The sequence below is a fragment of the Hyperolius riggenbachi genome, chromosome 8, assembly GCF_040937935.1.
Source record: "Hyperolius riggenbachi isolate aHypRig1 chromosome 8, aHypRig1.pri, whole genome shotgun sequence".
In the NCBI taxonomy this organism is placed as follows: Eukaryota; Metazoa; Chordata; class Amphibia; order Anura; family Hyperoliidae; genus Hyperolius; species Hyperolius riggenbachi.
This window is the reverse complement of record NC_090653.1, coordinates 33,310,287-33,330,194: the sequence shown is the minus strand read 5'-3', so window position 1 is coordinate 33,330,194 and position 19,908 is coordinate 33,310,287. Positions and strand designations below refer to the sequence as shown.

Genomic DNA, 19,908 nt, shown 5'->3' with positions numbered 1-19,908 from the left:
GACCAACATTGAGGTCCCTGAAGTTCTCACCTACTGCCACAAGGTGGAGCTCAAAGATCATAACTGACCATAGAGATTCCACAACAACTAGATATTATGGAGGTGTGAAATGATTCTGAATTCTTTTTGCAGGCTGCTCAGATAGCTGAATAGACAAAATGACATGCTTTATTCTGCTGCTACAATACGCTGTTCTATGTCTCAGAGAAAGATACCACCCAGCTTATCTTCTAGAGTTTGGTCCAGCAACTTAAAATTGCATCCATAAATGACTGAGATGTAGAGATGGACAATGCGATGTTAATAATTCTGCCTTGCAAGAGCAATTAACTGGCCTAATGCCAACTGTCATACAATTAGCATGCACTTCCCAGGGATGTCACAGCCTAGGTGGTTTAGCTATGTGGAATTATACTTCCAGAACATTCTGGGAGAACGAGTATTATTTCTACTGGCTTTGGAACTCTCAACAAATAAACATTCAGCAATGATGCACCTGACAGCAGTACCGGTGATACATTTTAGAACCTAAAGCAGGGTGAGGAAATATTTAAAGAGACTCTGTAACAAAATGTTGAGCCTTATTTATTCTATCCTTTAACTTCCTATACCTGTTCTAATGTGCTCTGGCATACTGCAGCCTTTTCTAGTTGCACTGTCTCTGTAATAAATCTTATCTTCTTCCCTCTGTCGGGCTCAGGCTAGAATGTGTGGAATGTGCAGCACTGCTTGTGATAGGCAGAAGCTTTACACACCCTCTCCAAGCTCTCCTCTCAGCCTATGATACTCTGGTTAGCAGCCATGTCTGTTGTTTGTAAACACTGCCTAAAAATGGCAATTACAAGCCAGGATTGCAGCAGGGAGTGGCAGAAACAGCACAGAGGGGCCCAGGAGAACATAAGGAATAGAATGGTATGCTTTTTACTGTAAGAATTTTAGAGTACAGATTCTCTTTAACAATGGGCAAATACTAAGTAAATTATGAAATTTTATTGTAAAAAAAATAAGCCATTGTATTAATTACATTATTTTCAATTCAGTTTCTCTGTAACTGGCTTCTCCCCAATTGATGCTATATTGGCAGGGACATTAGACTATGACTGTGACGAGGGCATCAGGTTGTGAGCCTCTGAGAAACAACAAATGACACACATTGTTCAGTGTAGTCTATGAAGTGCCAACACTATTTAAATACATAACAATAAGTTAATCATAAAGATTGCTGAAGTGCCACCTGGTGACAACAAGTATGAACAGCAGATGAAGAGAGCTTTTCATCCACTTAAAGTGACATGGAAGCAAGAAAAAAAAACTTATGATATGATGAATTGTATGTGTAGTACAGATAATTAATAGAACATTAGTAAAAGAAAAGAGTCTCAAAATTTTATTTTCCGTTATAGAGCTTTTTTTTTTATAACATTGCATCATTCTGTCATATTTGCAGTTTATAAACTACGCTCTGCATTTTAAACCATGAAACAGAGAAGAGCTAATGACCCTTTAAACTTCCCTGCGGTAAAATCTTATCGGAAGTTGTCTTTCACCGTTTCTTTGATGTATAAGTGTTTCAGAACATAGCGCTGCTCTCTGACTAAATTAGTCAGAGAGCTCAGAGAAGCTCTTTTGCATAAATAACACCTGAAGTTTCTTAAAGGGATCCTTAAGCCTGAAAAAAAAAAATCAGTTTTACTCACCTGGGGCTTCTACCAAACCCCCTTTGCAGCCATCCTGTGCACTCGTGGATCCTCCTGTCCCCTGCCACCAGCTAGTCTTGTTTGCGGCCGACAGGCTCACTGCGCCTGCGCAGGCCTGGCCACACGTCTCCTTCTAAGAGTTCCCCTCCGCAATAGCGTCCCGCGCAGGACACTAATGCGGACAGGAAAGCGAAGAAGACTACGCGTGGCCAGGCCTGTCGGCAAACCAAAAGTAGCTAGTGGCTGGGGACAGGAGAATCCGTGAGTGACTGAGAGGGCACGGGCCGGCTGCAGGGGGCTAGTAGAACCCCCAGGTGAGTCAAACTTTTTTTTCCAGGCTTAAAGTGAACCTCCGGAATAAAAATCTACTCAGCAGAACTGAAAAGGCATGGTGTTTCTTTAACAGTTTCACAGCATCAGAACTTTTTTTCCCTGATGCTGTGCAGAGCATGATGGGATTTCCTATGTTGTTATTCACGTTGCCTAGCAACTGGGAGAGGTGCTCAGGAAACAGGACAGTTGGAACTGTGTCTCATGCTTCCTGTCACCTCCTTTCAACCAAAAAGATGGCTGCCATTATGAAATCAAACATTTGCCTGTTTTTTTTTAAACAGGGTGGGTAAGAGATTATATTACCTATCTATTTTAATTAACATAACTAATGTAACTTAATGACAGTATGTTTGTTTAGGCTGGAGTTCCTCTTTAAGCGCCTCTTTAACTCTTCCTGTACTGGAAACAATATGTGACTCATATCTTTGCTACTAGTGTTCTATTTCTTAGCTGTACTACACATACAATTCATTAGATCATAAGTTTATAGTCACTTCAAATTCCCTTTAATAGCCAGAGGTGCAATTAGAAACCATGGGGTTCCACTGCAAAATCTTAAGGGGGCCCCTAATCACTGCCAAATAAGTAACCTGTTCACTTTCCCTCATATATATGAATATTTCCTATAATGTACACCAGAGCCGGGACAAGGTCCTCCAGCACCCAAGGCTGAGACACCAAAGTGCGCCCCTCCATCCCTCCCACCCCAGCCGTCACACATTGATTGCTATTAAACTAAGAGGCTCCACAGGGCCCACAACCTCCCCAACACCTTAATATGTAGTTATCTGGCTTGCAGTCACTGCTATGTATCCCCTTTTATTATTTATTTCTGCTTCAAACACAATTAGGAATGACAGCTGAATGAATTCTGCGCCCCCTCCTACACTGCGCCCTGAGGTTGGAGCCTCTCCAGCCTATGCCTCGGCCCGGCCCTGATGTACACGTCAACAGATATACCCCATTTTCCCTCTTAGACCAGAAGGCTGTCCAACTGGCAGCCCACAGGGCAGATTTGCCCCCCGGGCCGCACTCACTTGTCCAAACTATTTTTTGTAACTTGAGTTACAGGCCCACAAACGGTCAGCTTTACTGCTTCGGTGGTGAAGGGGTGCCCTTGTACCAGCTGCATAAGTAGCTTTGACCGGTTCCTACTATGAGGGCCAATTGAATTTTTGTTCAAACCATGTTTTGTGTTATGCCCCCTCCTCCTGCAGGCCCACCTTTTGTTTGAGCTTGGCTCCGCCCCCCAAAGACAGGACATTAATCCTCTGCCCCCTCCAGCCAAAAAATATGGTGCTAGGCCCCTTGCCCATTAAGTTAGATAGCACTGTCTTACACCACCTGTCTTGTCCCGCCCCCTTACATGCAAAAAGCCCTTATCTACCTTGTGTAGCTCCACCCACTCATGTACAGAATACCTCCTCTTTTGCATGCATGTGATCCACTCTTCCACGTACCGTAGCCTTCATTGTTTGTGTAGAACCCCCTTCCTCTTCCATATGTAGTATTTCTCATACATCATTGCCTATGTGGCCTTTGCAGAAATAAATTGTATTTACATCCAGCCTTTATGCATACACCATGTGGACACAAAGATGTCTACCTACCCTCCCCAACACTAGATTACATAATATACATGCCAGTAGGACAGCGCTTACAGATGCAGTGAAGCTCTGTTGTACGGGGTTGATGAGCACAAATTTTGCATCCACAAAATCGTTGTGCGAAGTTTTGGCTAAAATCATAATTCATTTTGTTTGCAAATGAAATCAGTAACTTAAACTTTAATTTTTCTGAGTTAAAAAAAAAACAAAACAGTTTTCCTTTGCATTTTTAAAATCAATTTTCTCAAAAACTACAAGGTTTTTTTGAAATGTATTTTTGCCTTGTTCCCACCATTCCCTTCAACATACATAGCAATTTTGGTGGCAATAGCATTTATGAGAGTTTTGCTATTAACCACTAAAGTCGGCACAAAATTATCGTAAAAATCGTAATTACATATGGACATAATTGTGAAAATTTATGCTAAATTTGACGTAATTGTAGCAAATAATAATAATCACTATTGGATAAGTTGGACAGGTTTAGGCTAAGCTGCAGACTGGATCACTACTGCCTCTTAGCCCAATAGCGTATGCTATGGATATGTCTATAGCTACGCCCTTGCAAATAGCTGAATTCATTGCCCAATAAACCTCTTGGGGAAAATTCCACTTAGTTCCCCTCATGTTTCCGCGCAGATGGCAAAGATGAGGGCTGCACTGGTAAGTATGTCTTGGGCAGCTCAGCGGGAGGGGGCGGCAGCATCTGTAATAATACTTTACTGATCAGTCACTGAGAATGTAAAAAGTCCCCTCTCACATAAGGTTTGTGAAGTTGTATAGGGTCCAGATCCCTCATCCAGCTCCCATGCTCCAGTTGTATTTACAATGAATAACATAGCAGGTGGGTGTCTTAGAAGGGTCTGGCGCAGAGCACTGATTTCCCACTAGATGTCGCCAAATGGAACAGCACATGTGACCTGGGCCAAGCACTTACACCGAAGCCAGTGAGCTGGGCCAGGATTGGACAAGACACACATACAGTAGACACTCTGGCTCTGTTGGCTGAACGTTTCGGCAGCAAATGAAAAACCGAGCCTACTTCATGAGTTTTATGTCTGTTTGCAAAGTACAGTAACCCCAATCGCACTACAGCTTACTGTAACCAGGTCAGCAAAAACAAAAATGGTATAATTTCCCGCTCTTTGTGTAGAGTCAATGGCCTCAATTCACTAAGCTTATCTCCTGTCTTTAATAACTCTTCTAGAGTTGTTACCATGGTGATAAGGCATGTAGTATTCAGGAAACATTTTACCTCAGGCAAGCCTAAAGTTAACTCTTCTGTCTTTAAGTTAACTCTCCAATCCTTAAAATAACTCCAGAGTTAAAGACAGGCTGTTAATTAACTGCGTGTGAAAATAACTACAGAGGAGGTAAATTAAACTTAAGGAATGAAGAGATAAGATAACTCTCACTGTGTGGAGGTAAGTTATCTCTTGCCTTATTATCTCCAGCATGATCTTAGTGAATTGAGGCCACTGTGTCTACTAATATCTTAGTAAATGATAGTCTACGGTTTGTTGAGATACAGCCCGACGTGAGACTGGTTTCACTATATAGACATATAAGACATCCAAGTGTTAGACACCATTCACTTTGGTGCCAGACCTTAGCAAGGAGCAGATTTCACCATATCAGAGTTTAGGGATCATCTACAGGTTCTTCTATCTCTCCAAACATCAGGTGGTGAGACTTCTGAACTTGTGTTCTTTACTCCCCTAGCAATTACGAGGGGCTCCCACTCTCCCTAGGGGATTTCTACTTCATTGTATACGTGATACAAGGTAACAAGCAGAGTGTAAGCAACTGAAGAGTGTAAGCAACTAGAAGAGACCAGCTATTTCAAACGGAAGCAGGAAATTTGGGCGACCGCTATTGCTGGAAGTTTGGGCGCTGTCATAGGCACCCACTGAAATAGCGATACTGAGGCAAAATGTTATTGCCTGATAGGGGGCGCTGGGTCTAGCGGCTGATGTTAATCGGGCTACATAAGCACCCAAATTACCTCTCAGTGGTGCAATTTCAATGGGTACCTTTGTCAGCACATGAAAGAAAAAAAAATAGGGGTGGCGGGTGGCGTTAAGGTTAGGTGTGTGAGCGGAGGGGGTTTAGGGTTTGTGCAGGAGGGGGGATAGTTAGGGATTTTAGGGTTAAACATTGGGTACTGGACCAAGCATCAGGTAGTGTGTTTGTGCAGGGGGCGGGGTGATTAGGGTGAGGCATCAGGTAGGGTACTTCTGCAATGGAGATGGTTAGGGTTAGTCGTCGGGGGGGTTCTGTGTGAGAGAAGGGTAAGGTTTAATTATAGCAAAATATCGGTATTTAATACTCATATTTTACAATTCTTCTTTTTAACTTCAATAGTAGAATATTGGTAAATGTACCGATATTCTACTATTGGCTTCCTGGGCACCAAAATTTCCAGGCACCCCATTATTACGTACACAATTCAACCCACCAGATTCCTGATTTATCAGCGCTGGGTGACCTGATACTTTAACAGGGAGCCTAAGCACTTACTTCAAAAGAGTCTTCATCCAAGAAACGCATCCCAAATACAGTGATTCCTTTTGGGTCCACGATGGGCTTGTTCCCTCGCGGCAGTGGCTTCGTGATCTTCTTCTTACAGTCCACTATCAAGGTGACCGATTTCTTGTGTACACTCAGAGCTATGCGATGCCATCTGCATGGAGGGGACAGGAGGACACATAATCAGTAAAACCAAGGACATAACTAGAAACGAGAGCTTCAGGTCATGTGCAGACTCCTCCCCTTTCTCTGTGTACCAAAGACTATGTTGGGATGAGGTCCCAGAATGCATTTCTTCAGGAAACTGCCAAAAATGTGACATGTTTCCCATCAGTTATGTTTTGGTGTCAGCTGGACAACAGCAAATCATCCACCCAATGCCTGAAGTTTGAGCTCAGTGAGTTGAGCACACTGTACGTTACGTTATACGTTCAGCCTCACCATTAATGATAACAACATGATCAACTTAGGGCTTAAAGAGAATCTGTATTGTTAAAATCGCACAAAAGTAAACATACCAGTGCGTTAGGGGACATCTCCTATTACCCTCTGACACAATTTTGCCGCTCCTCGCCGCATTAAAAGTGGTTAAAAACAGTTTTAAAAAGTTTGTTTATAAACAAACAAAATGGCCACCAAAACAGGAAGTAGGTTGATGTACAGTATGTCCACACATAGAAAATACATCCATACACAAGCAGGCTGTATACAGCCTTCCTTTTGAATCTCAAGAGATTATTTGTGTGTTTCTTTCCCCCTGTTCTCATGCACTGAAGTTTCAGGCTGCTTGTTTCTTCCTGCAAACAGCTTTTCCCTTGTCTGTAATTCTTTAGTATGTGAAAGCCCAGCCAGCTCAGAGGACGATTTATCCAGCTTGTAAAAGATAAGAGAGAAGAGGGAAGCTGCTCTAATCCTAAATAACACACAGGCAGTGTGCATAGAGGGCCCTGGAAGGGGGAGTTCATAGCAGAACCACAACACTGAAGAACTTGGCAGCCTTCCAGACACAGGCTGACAAGTCTGACAGGGGAAAGATACATTGATTTATTACAGAGACAGTGATAGTATAAAGTGCTGCAGTAAGCCAGAACACATTAGAATAGCTTTTTGAACTTGTAGGATGATAAAAAACAGGATGCAATTTTTGTTACGGAGTCTCTTTAAGCCCCATCTACACGATACGATTCTTTGTGCGATTCAATTACAATTCTATTTACGATCCGATTAAATCCGACGTGTCCGATCGGGATTCGATTCAATTCAATTTGTCATTGTTTTGCAATGGCAAATCGAATTGAATCCCAATCGGACATGTCGGATTTAATCGGATCGTAAATAGAATCGTAATTGAATCGCACAAAGAATCGTATCGTGTAGATTGGGCTTTACATGGGCCAAATCGGGCCCTCAGAGCCATGAGATTTGGCCCTCAGGTGGTTTCCTCACTTTGAATTATGTTTGGCCCACTCTAGACCACCAGAGAAGCTATATTGGAGGGTAAGCCCTAGATCACCAGGGAAGCCATATGGGCAGGGGGGCAGCACTAGATACCAGGGAACTGTATTGGAGAGGGAAGAGAGCAACTAGACAACAGGGAACTATATAGGAGAATGAGGGGGCCACTAGACACAAAGAGACTGTATAAAGGAGGGAGGACCACTAAACATCAGGGAATTTTATAGATGAGGGAGAGAGGACCACTAGACACCAGAGAACTGTATAGGGGATGGAGGTGGGCTATTAGACCACTAGACATTAAGGTTGGCCCGTAACTTGCTCCCAGAGTTCAATTTCGGCTCACTTTGTATTTGAGTTTGACACCCCTGACTTAGTGGAACCACTATTCATTAATAGAGGAAAGCAGGAGAGGGAAGAAAATGGGGTTGTGCGTTCCAACAGGTAGTAAAGGCCAGAAAAAGACTGAGATGGAAGAAGTAGAGGTAGCTAAGCCAGGCAATGGGGAATGGTAAAAACAAAGTGTGACAACAGAGACACAATGAAGAATTATGGGGGGGGGGGGGCGATATTAGCCATATTTACTGACTTTCCATCGGCCAGTGTGATCCCGCTGAATATAGGATAGTCTTCAGGTTTTGGATTTCCATGCTGGTCCTCATACAGGAAGACAGGAGACTGTCCCACCTCTACACCGATCTGCTGGATTCCATCTCCGCTGTACATGGACAGGAGGAAAGCCTGTGTGCCTGGCTTCGCCCGGAACAGGGCCATGATGGAGAAGTCCTCTGGGAATTTACCTGTTGAAGGACAGAAGTGTTAGCTCTACAGACAAACTGCCTTCTCCTGGAGCAGGGTTTGCTACCAGAAGCCAAACTAATGCAGCTACTCAATTTAAGCAAAGCTGTTTTCATGCTTTAATCAGCAGAGGATAATAGGGGTTAACATAAAGGTTCTACAAAGTCTTCCTCAATCAGGAAAGTTATGTGCAGAAGAATAACTATAGGGGAAGTACACTGTACAGCTGCAGAAGAGCGCTAGTTTCTTCCCCTCCCTCCGATACAGGCCTTGCCCTGCAGATGGGCCCACTGCCTGTAGGTATCACCACAAAGGGAGGGGGAAGAAGATGCGAATGTTGGAGGGGGGGGGGGGGGCGGCTATTAAAGTCTTGCTGGAGGGCCTAATGATTTACTTAGTTACACCCCTGGTTATTTGATGGCTTACTGGGGAAATGCCATCAGTCAGAGTTATGAGTTCTATTGGCATTGCTGTGTGATGAATAGACATCAAACAAGGGCAGCGTTGCAAAAACACAAAAACATTTGTACACTTTTCTAACCAAATCACTCTGTAATAAGGACTAATAATTTCACTGACGTGACCCTTGTCACCAATTGAAGGAATCTATTTGGGCTGGACATTTTCGACGAAGTACATTTCTTTCAGTCTTCCTGAAACCGAGTACGGGTGTTTTATGGATGATAGATAGTTGAATCAACATATGTGTTGGACACACAATTGATGTGAATCCTGTACTTGACTTCCCAGTCTGCGCGCCTAACCATGGCCATGATGTGGGGTTTCCTATTCTGCCTGTTAAAGATTTTAGTTTGTATTATAGGGAATGCTTCAGAAGGAGCAGGAGCATCCAGAGGTTTTCGAGAACAAAGCCAGCTGCTATGCCTTGAGAGGATGTTGGTAGAACCTACTTTAGACAACCACAAATATACTTTAGTTATGTGGCATGACCACAGTTGAGCATTTCAGCAGACTATCTGTTGCACGAAAGGTTCTGTTTGGCTGAGCATAATGGAAGCGTTGAATTACCATTGCTACCTGCCCCTGCATTGGATGGTGGCACGGCATTTACTGCACATCGGCAAACCACTAGTCAAAGAGTGCCTGCAATACGAGCATTGCAGAGTCTATGGCAGGCATGGGCAAACTTGGCCCTCCAGCTGTGAAGGAACTACAAGTCCCACAATGCATTTGCCTTTATGAGTCATGACTGTGGCTGTCAGACTGCTGCAATGCATTGTGGGACTTGTAGTTCCTTAACAGCTGGAGGGCCAAGTTTGCCCATGCCTGGTCTATGGGCTAGTCTTTAGATGGTGGGCCAGATATGAGTGTTTGTCAGTCTTCTATCTGGAGCTAAAGGTTTAAGTCTACACCCATTTTAAGAGACAAACAAAGTCAACCATAGACTAAACTCAGAAATCGGGTAATTTAAAAGGATGGAAGAAATACGCATTTTTTTGGAAGAAGAACATGGCAAGGTAAAGCAGGCGTGTAACTACAAATTATGGGGGCCCCCAGCAAAACTTTGATGGACCCTTTAATGGTCACACCCCTTCCTTTGCCTCTTCGTGTTGACTCTCACAGCCTGGAGGCCCATCTTACAGGGCTCAAAAACAAGTGTGCCTATTAGGATCTTCCCACCCATAACTTGTGTAGCCACAAGCACACCTGATGATCTGGAGTATCAGAGGGAGGGAAGGTTATAAGCTGGGGACCTCTCCCATCTCTGGACCCCCTGCAATCTCAAGGGCTGCTCCCGTCTAGTTACAAATCTGGGGTAAAATGTAAATTTCATGGGTGGAACTTCTGTTACCCCGCTGTGGGATACTGTTAATTATGGCTCATGATTTACATGGATTGTTTAGATATTATATAGTCCTTTTTGAGCATTTTTTTGTGTCAAAGGCATTTCTGTATATGTACTTTATACCTCACTATGGGGCTGATTCACAAAGCTTTTCTGTTGAATTATCTCAACTTACTTATTAACTCGCAATTTATCTCTCCATAAATTACCGTACTTGACACATGATTTACTGGTATCTGTCATTATTTGACTTAACTCATAATTTATCCCTCCTTGGCTTAGATACAATTAACTATTTCTCCTGAGTTTTCCTTGTTATTTTCAAACCTTGTCCACATAACGGGTTTGATTCACAAAGGTTACTTATTTTGCACCTTAACTGTAATTATGGTTTAGCTCTTCTTATCTATTTATCTCATGAATTATCTCTCCTTGTTTGTTTATCTCATGCATAAGCACTCCGCTAATGCATGAGATAAACAAATAAGGAGAGATAACTCATGAGATAAATAGATAAGAAGAGCTAAACCATAAGTTATGTCAAATAAGGAGAGCTAAACCATGAGTTATGTCAAATAAGGAGAGCTAAACCATGAGTTACGTCAAATAAGGAGAGCTAAACCATGAGGTATGTCAAGTAAGGAGAGCTAAACCATTAGTTATGTCAAATAAGGAGAGCTAAACCATGAGTTAAGTCATTTAAGTGGAGATAAATTATGAGTTAATAAATAGGGTTAGAATATATCAGAAAAGCTTTGTGAACCATGCACAATGCTATTTAAACCAACAGCAAGCAAGAAAATACTCAAAATAATTTTAAGAGTACTTTTCCATTACAAAGTGCTGTAAAGTTCTTTTAACCACTTCAGCCTACAGGGTTGAGATTTTTTTTACATCCGAGCAACTTTCACCTCCCATTCATTTGCCAATAACTTTATCACTACTCATCACAATGAATTGATCTATATCTTGTTTTTTCCACCACCAATTAGGCTTTCTGTGGGGGGTACATTTTGCTAAGAGCCACTTTACTGTAAATGCATTTTAAAAGGAAGATTAAGAAAAAAACGGAAAAAATTCATTATTTCAAAGTTTTCAGCCATTATAGTTTTAAAATAATACATGCCTCCATAATTAAAACTCACGTATTGTATTTGCCCATATGTCCCGGGTATTACACCGTTAAAATTATGTCCCTATCACAATGTATGGCGACAATACTGTATTTGGAAATAAAGGTGCATTTTTTCAATTTGCGGCCATCACTATTTAGAAGCCCATAATTTAATAAATCATATTGATATACTCCTTTGACATGCATATTTAAAAAGTTCAGACCCTTAGGTAACTATTTATGTTTTTTTTTATTATTATTATTGTAATTTTTTTTTTTTTTTTTATTAAAACTTGTATGTGGGTATTTTTTGGTGTGGGAGGTAAACAGGGGATTTTTAATGTTTACAAATGTATTTATTTATTTCAAAGTGTGTTTTTGCTGTAGCTTGCTATTTGGCCACAAGATGGCCACAGTCAAAAAGTCCTGGGAGCGATCGATCTCGCTCCCAGGAAGAAGAAAGAAGACCAGAGCTCAGAAAAGCCGCAGCGTCTGAAGAGACGCTGTCGGCTTTTCTCCGGGGGGGTCCGATCAGTGAAAGGGAGTTATAATCCCTTTCACTGATCGATGGGCTAACGGCCAGCAGCGGGGGCGCGCACGGGGGGCCCACGGGAGCGCGCGCGCTGGACCCGCGGGAGTGCGCGCAGCCTACCTGGACGAAAATTTTCGTCCAGGTAGGGTGAAGTGGTTAAAGAGAAAATTAAAAAGATCTCCTAGGAGAAAACTCAGGAGAAAGTTAATTGCATATGGGCCCTTATTTGTTTATCTCATGCATCACCTCTCTTTACAGTTAAGGTGAAAAAGAAGTAAGCTTTGCAAATCAACCTCTATGGTTCTTATGGGGAATGGGGAGATCTTCCAGTTCGTTTGGATTAAGAGGTTGAGCTTTAAAAGTAAAGTGCAGAACTGGTGTGGTTGGTCAGAAGCTGACAACCATATTGTTCTATTTAAAGTGAACCTCCGGACTAAAAATCTATTCAGCAGAACTAAAAAAAAACAGCATCAGAACTTTGTTTTTCTTACCAAAGCATCATTTTTAGCTGCATTTTTATCTAAGCTCCACCCATCAAAGAAAAAAAAGCCTGGGCTTTTTTTCCCTGATGCTGTGCAGAGCATGATGGGATTTCCTATGTTGTTATTCACGTTGCCTAGCACTGGGAGAGGTGATCAGCACACAGGACAGTTGGAACTGTGTCTCATGCTCCCTGTCACCTCCTTTCAACCAAAAAGATGGCTGCCATCATGAAATCAAACATTTGCCTGTTCTTTTAAAACAGGGTGGGTAAGAGATTATATTACCAATCTATTTTAACATAACTAATGTAACTTAATGACATTATTTTTGTTTAGGCTGGAGTTCCTCTTTAAGGTAATTTTAGCTTTGTGCACTGAAGGGGTACTCACATTCACTCTCTGACCACAGGATCTTAGTTAGCAAAACAAGAGCGATCAGTAGCATACAGTATTTGGTTTTTTTCTGTCCTGTACTAACCAACCTCCTCTCCCTGACTTCATCAATGGATTTCATGCCATGTAAGTACCTGGGAAGAGCTGCCACGTGGGGGCGCTAATCTGTGCTTGCTTTGAAATCTTGAATGCCACATCTCCACCAGTGCTTGAACGCCGCGTCGGGCAGAAGCCGGGGATCTTCTTCACACCTGCAGGCTGTGAGTGGAATTTCAGTCCCTTCAGTACGTCAACGGGGTCTGTGGAGAAAAAGCCAAAAACTGGGGTGAGACAGGAGATAAGTGCACCATATGGTTTCTAAGTTTCACATGCTTCCTGCAGCATATTTCCTTCATCATAAGTCATGTACAGAGTTGTGAACACGCCCTCTGCTGGCAAACTTATATTTACATCAGGCAATGAGGTCAGACTTTTTTCTGAATGACGACTTGGAGAAAACCAGCAATGAGAAAACCTGAAGTGAGAAGGATATGGAGGCTGGCATGTTTATTTCCTTCTCACCTGAAGTGAGGCTGGCATATTTATTTCCTTTTAAACAATGTCCCCCTCCCCACAATATCATTAGGTGTCCATCATGTGTTCCTCTTAAAAGCATTTTTGGGGCTCCCATTATTCACCTCCTTTTCCTATATGGAGTAAACACACAGCACCCCCACTCTCGTGGGTCACCATAGTTGAAGGGGAGGAGGGGCCCCTTGGGGGGTTTCCATCAGGCTCCGGGGCCACGGGGCAATTTTCCCCTTTGCCTTTACGGAAGTGCAGGCTCCGCATAGCAATCGTGACGATTAGAGTAAACTAAAATCATTATCTTTGGAAAATGTCTCCAATGAGCAGTCGCAGCACAGAGAAAAAAACAAAAAGATATTCTAACTTTTTCCTGAACCATGGAAAATGAAGTAGTTTTACTTCCCGGAGCTGGATTTTATATAACCAGACACAATGTTTATAAAGCGGGAACTCACACTGATAACATGATTTACATTAAGCTGATGACATCCACGTGTGCATGGAGAAATAAAGCGAGAGACTAAATATTCCTGTTGAGGAGAGTGTTGGAATGAAATATGTATCAACAAGGTAAGTGCTGACATTTACATAACGTTGACTCCCGCCATTGATCACTGTCACCCTCTGTGACCTCTGTTCATATTTCTGGCCTGCAGGATGCCAACATCCCCCACGGTCCCCCCACTCTACAAAGGAGTCGCTGTACAGTGTGTTACTCTACTGTGACCATTACTGGAGAGCTATGTGTACAGGCAGCTAATCAGCAAACTGCGGAACGGGGCAAAGGTCCAACCTTTCTTCTTGTAGAGGGACAGTCTCTATTTTTTAACCAAATCTAATGAGTCAAAACATTGAAAACAGGTCACAAAACCAAGACACCATAATATTAGTTACAGATGTAGCCAGGGCAAGGAAGCTCAAGGCAAGGCCACATAGGCCATGGCTTAGGGCACCACAGGATCAAGGGCGGGTGGGCAACAGTCTATACTGGGGTGGCTGGGAGGAAAGAGTCATCTCGCTACCTATACTGGAGGGAAAGGGGGTCATCAGGCTATCTATATATAATAATATAAATATATAATAATAATAATAATATATGCAAGGGGGAGGGTCATCTGGCTTCTTATATTAAAGGGAAGGGGGGAGGGGTTGTCAGACTACCTATACTGGAGGGAAGGGGGAGGGTCATCATGTTATCTAAACGATAGGTGGGGGGGAAGGGTCAACTGGCTGCCTATACTAAAGGGCAGGGTCAACGGGCTACCTATACTGGAGGGAGAGGGAAGGGTCATCTGGCTACGTATACTAGAGGGGGGGCAGCTGCTGACAGTGGCCTTGGGCAGTAAAGAGTACAAATCCGAACCTGGATTTACCATTACTCTACTTATAGGAAGCTAGACACCCCTGTCCTTCTGTTTTCTTTAGTTGTCTCTCTTCTGTATTTTGTGCATCAATTACTAAACAAAATACGCTGCCTGACTACTAAAGTTCATATGCCTTGAGGCATGATGAGCTGGTGAGTGTTATGTCCAAGTAGAATAAGGGTAGATGGCACAGCTAAAGTCTGGGTTGCTGCCCTTGCTGCAGAGGTGCGTAGACCAGGGCAATGGCAACAATGCCTGATGCAGTATACCAGTATAAATTGGTTCACACACTTAACCATTGTATTCTGCACTGAGGAAGGGGTGTGTCTTGACCCTGAAAATCCAGCCACATACCCATCACATCTCCAGTGACCACCCTGCTGACCTTTCAGATATGTCCCCACCATACCCCCTGCTATATCTCCTGTACCACATCCTGTACCACATCTCCAGTCATGCCCCTACCACATGTCTGGTCATGCCCTCGCCACACCTCCAGCCACATACCCATCACATCTCCAGTGACATCCCTGATGACCTTTCAGCTATGCATAATCATGAAAAGCACTGTAGAGAAGCACACAAATGGACAGCACTGCAGAAATTATACATAAACAAACAGCACTGCAGAGGGTCACATAAATGAACAGCACTGCAGAGGGTCACATAAATGAACAGAACAGCGGAGAAGCACGTAAATGGGCAGCACTGCAGAGAAGCACATAAATGGACAGCACTGCAGAGGGTCACATAAATGAACAGCACTGCAGAGAAGCACATAAATGGACAACACTGCAGAGAAGCACATAAACAGCACTGCAGAGAAGCACATAAATGGACAGCACTGCAGAGAAACAAGTAAATGCACAGCACTGCAGAGAAGCACATAAATGGACAGCACTGCAGAGAAGCACATAAATGGACAGCACTGCAGAGAAGCACATAAATGGACAGCACTGCAGAGAAGCATATAAATGGACAGCACTGCAGAGAAGCACATACATGGACAGCACTGCAGAGAAGCACATAAATGGACAGCACTGCAGAGAGGCACATAAATGGACAGCACTGCAGAGAAGCACATACAGCATTGCAGAGAAGCACATAAACAGCACAGCAGAGAAGCAAGTAAATGGACAGCACAGCAGAGAAGCACATAAATGGACAGCACTGCAGAGAAGCACATACACAGCACAGCAGAGAAGCACATAAATGGACAGCACTGCAGAGAAGCACATAAATGGACAGCACTGCAGAGAAGCACATAAATGGACAGCACTGCAGAGAAGCAAGTAAATGGACAGCACTGCAGAGAAGCACGTAAATGGACAGCACTGCAGAGAAGCACATACAGCACTGCAGAGAAGCACATAAACAGCACAGCAGAGAAGCAAGTAAATGGACAGCACTGCAGAGAAGCACATAAACGGAGAGCACTGCAGAGAAGCAAGTAAATGGACAGCACAGCAGAGAAGCACACAAATGGAAAGCACCACAAAAAAAACACATAAATGGGCAGAATTGCAGAGAAGCACATAAGGCGGACAGAACTGCAGAAAAGCACATAAATGGACAGCACTGCAGAGAATGCTTCAGAACCCAAATCATTACATATGTGGACCTTGTAGCCAGTGTTGCTCATCCAATATTCGGGTATCCGAACTACCCAGATAATCCGAACTTTTTCCACTATCCGAACTTTGGATTGGATTCCGGATATCAGTGTAAATCCGAATAGCACTATCCAAGCAAACTCGCATTTCTGTATGAAATCCGGAATCTCTTCGGATAGTAAATTTGGATACCCGAATAGAGGCCTTCAATGGTAAAATTCAGGAGAGAGAGAGAGAGAGAGAGAGAGAGAGAGAGAGAGAGAGAGAGAGAGAGAGAGAGAGAGATTAAAAAACATTTTCGAAGCATTTTAAAGGCCACTTTCGGTTTTCTATTCGGATATCCGAATCCAACCGGATATCCTGAATATCGGGTTCGGATATCCGATTCTACTCGGATACCAAAAATTTTGGATTCAGATATCCCATTCGGATCCGGATATCTGGGTATCCGGATCCGAATTCAATTCGGATTTTGAAAAGGGGTATCCGAGCAGCACTACTTGTAGCCTCCTTTGGCCACCACGCTCCACATTGTTTAAGGTCCAACGTAAAGTGTAGTGGCCAGCGGCACTTCACATATGTAATGATTCTGTTTCCGATGCAAAGCATCTGCAAACCCATTCCAAATTTGAATGCTCATCCCTACAAGGCAGCACAGGGAGATACACAAACTGCAGAACATCAGTACACACAGCTGCAGAGCATCAGTACACACAGCTGCAGAGCATTGCAGAGACACAGCACATCCACGCCCCAGTCTACGGCTCCTCACACAGAACTTCAGAGGTCTGCAGAGCTGCGCAGGTGTCTGGCCGCCGCAGCGCTGAGAGAATGGAAATTGGCAGCTGTAAATATTTCACAGTGAAAATGCCAGCGACGTCTGCTATATCCATCATCAGAAATACACCCTTCCCTGTACCCGGCTCAGCAATCCAGCTCACAGAACAACCAATACAGGGGTGTCTGACGAGGGGAAGAGGGACTATCAACCAATTATTGAGGCGCTAGACACTACCTGGTCACCTGGTCACACCTGCATCAGACAGTGAAATCTGCACCATCAATATCCCACACACAGAAGACGCCTAGAATGGCCACTAGGGACGCTCAACCAGATGCTAATAATTCCAAACTGGTACATATTTGCAGCTCGGAAACAGATCAAATGCAATTACTGCCACTGGTCAATTTTCGAGCTGCATAGATTTGCATAAATTAGCATCTCAACAACCAAACCCATTGCTCTCAACTTTTTGAGATAAGAAAGAGGGACACTTTAAGATACGCCCTTGCCCCACCTCTAGCCACTCCCTCACCACACCCCTCACGTGTATATCACTAAGACTTTAGAAGCAAAAGATGTTGTTTTATCATTCAATCCACAATGGTCCTTTCTATAAGCATTACTGGTAGTTTTTCTTCATTCTAACATTTGAAAATAAGAAATATATCAATTAGGTTGATGGGAATAAAGTTTAGCGTCAACTAAACCCATTTTTTCAGCAGAAAAATATACATATTAACACAGATCTGCACATAAGTTCTGAGAGTGGGACGAATTATTTATTTATTTTATTTATTTATTGTATTTATAAAGCGCCAACATATTACGCAGCACTGGACATTAGTTTAGGTTACAGACAATATTTAGGGGTGACATACAGCAAAATGACAATACAGGAATACAAGAAAAACCAGATCAGGCAGCACAGTATGAGTACAAGGTAATGCTTAGTCAGTCACTGGATGGAGCATGGAGATTAGGCAAGTTAGGTTCACTCAGATGCATAGCATGGGGTCACAGTAATGGAGGTGCCAGATCAGGTAGGACACAAAAGGAGGAGGACCCTGCCCAAAGGCTTACAATCTAGAGGGAGAGGTAAGGACATGAAAGGTAGGGGACCAGAGTTCAGCTGTGGGTTTATAGCACTTGTGAGGGGTGGTAGCCAGGCCAGAGTGAAAAGGTGAGTTTTGAGGGCCTTCTTGAAGATGTTGAAGGAGGGGGCTGCCCTAATGGGTGGAGGTAGGGAGTTCCATAGTGTTGGAGCAGCTCTTGAGAAGTCCTGGAGGCGTGCATGGGACTGGGTGATGCGTGGGACGGTCAGGCGAAGTTCATTGGAGGAGCAGAGTGAGTGGCTAGGTGTGTATCTCTGAGTAAGATTGGAAATGTAGGTTGGACAGGTTTTGTGGACAGATTTGTCGGTCAGACACAATATCTTGAATCTGATTCTGGACTGGATAGGAAGCCAATGGAGGGATTCACAGAGGGGAGCCGCCGTGGTGGAGTGATGGGACGAATAAGGAAGAAAGAGGGTCAGGGGGATTTGGTTCCCAAAGAGGGACAATTGGGAGCCATGCATACATACTGGCCATTGCCAGCAAAAAATGACAAATGTAAAGAAAAAAAATGAGCAGCACAAGTAAAAGTTTACGCATTTCATATCACCAAAATTCAAACAAGTCTCTGCGGAAACATTTGATCGACCGATAAAATCAATTATTTTTTTTTGTCCTGTAACAAATCATACAATGTTTACTTTTCTAAATCAGGAGAATATGAATGTATCATATTTCCTAATAGTAGACAGTAGGTGGCAAATTCCAAGCATGAGCAGCATGACTGCTAAAGCCTATACAGCAGTGTTTGCATATATATAAAGCTGATGAGAAGTGGTATCAGACGACACACACTGATAAAGCCGGATACACCTGTGCATCGAATGTCTCCCGGTAGGAGAGTTCAAGTTATGTTCTGTGCAGACACATCAGTAGCCTGTAGGCTAGCAACACGTTCTGTTTCTATGGAAGGGGGAGGAGGGCAAAAAGAACAGTGTAGGATGTAGTGCGCGAGGAGGGGGTGAAAACAATACACTCAGCCAAGTTATTGCACCTTGGCAGATCGACCTCCGTCGCATTGGGAGGATGAGGGGGGGGGGGAGGGTGTCAGGGTCATCTGTGCACATGCAAGACTACCACCAGCTGCTTCTGCCAAGAACCGTTCTACATGTGTATACATCCTAACAGACCTACAATAACCCCTCACTGCAAGGGGGCCTTGTACACATGCTAGATGGAAGTAAGTAAAAACAAAAAATGTATAATGAGCTACCAATAAATTGAGAGCAACATGTTGGGTAAAGGATAGTGTACACACATTACAGACAAGAGTCCAGACTCGATGGACAGTGAGGTGCAGGCACGGCCGGAAGTAGTGATAGATGACGGAAGTGATGCGTATTTCTGCTATTCACGCAGCCGCCTTTCGCAAAAGCTTCGTTATGCATATAATGATTTCTGTACACACTGCCGACCACGAACGATCCGCTGGGTTGATCAGATGAAATGCCTGGGAACTACAGTATAATTAATTGTTACACTTTGCTGTTTTATTACTATTCTGTATAGTACGCATATTTATTTTTGATCTGATCCTAATATTTGTGCAATAAACCCTAGTATTTCCTATAAGTCATATTGGCTGCTATTTGCTACAGGCATGGGCGGCGCCAGGGGGGGGGTGCTTTGGGGTGCTGAAGCACCTCCTAAAATTTTCCAAGCACCCCCTGAGCACCCGCAGCCGCTCGCCACCCTGCTCTCTCTCCCTTCTGTTGTGCTAC

At 43.4% G+C, this 19,908-nt stretch overlaps 1 protein-coding gene across 6 annotated transcripts in view; it reads right to left on the bottom strand.

Moving 5' to 3' along the window:
* The window catches only part of COL11A2 (collagen type XI alpha 2 chain), a 235,462-nt gene that overhangs the window by 131,182 nt on the left and 84,372 nt on the right, over window positions 1-19,908 (bottom strand). For all 6 annotated transcript variants that reach the window (XM_068250195.1, XM_068250194.1, XM_068250196.1 and 3 more), the window contains exons 2-4: window positions 12,882-13,046; window positions 8,211-8,421; window positions 6,158-6,320 (exon numbers count right to left, since the gene is read on the bottom strand). In XM_068250195.1, coding sequence (XP_068106296.1) covers window positions 6,158-6,320; window positions 8,211-8,421; window positions 12,882-13,046 — 539 coding nt within the window. The remainder of the gene's footprint in view (window positions 1-6,157; window positions 6,321-8,210; window positions 8,422-12,881; window positions 13,047-19,908) is intronic.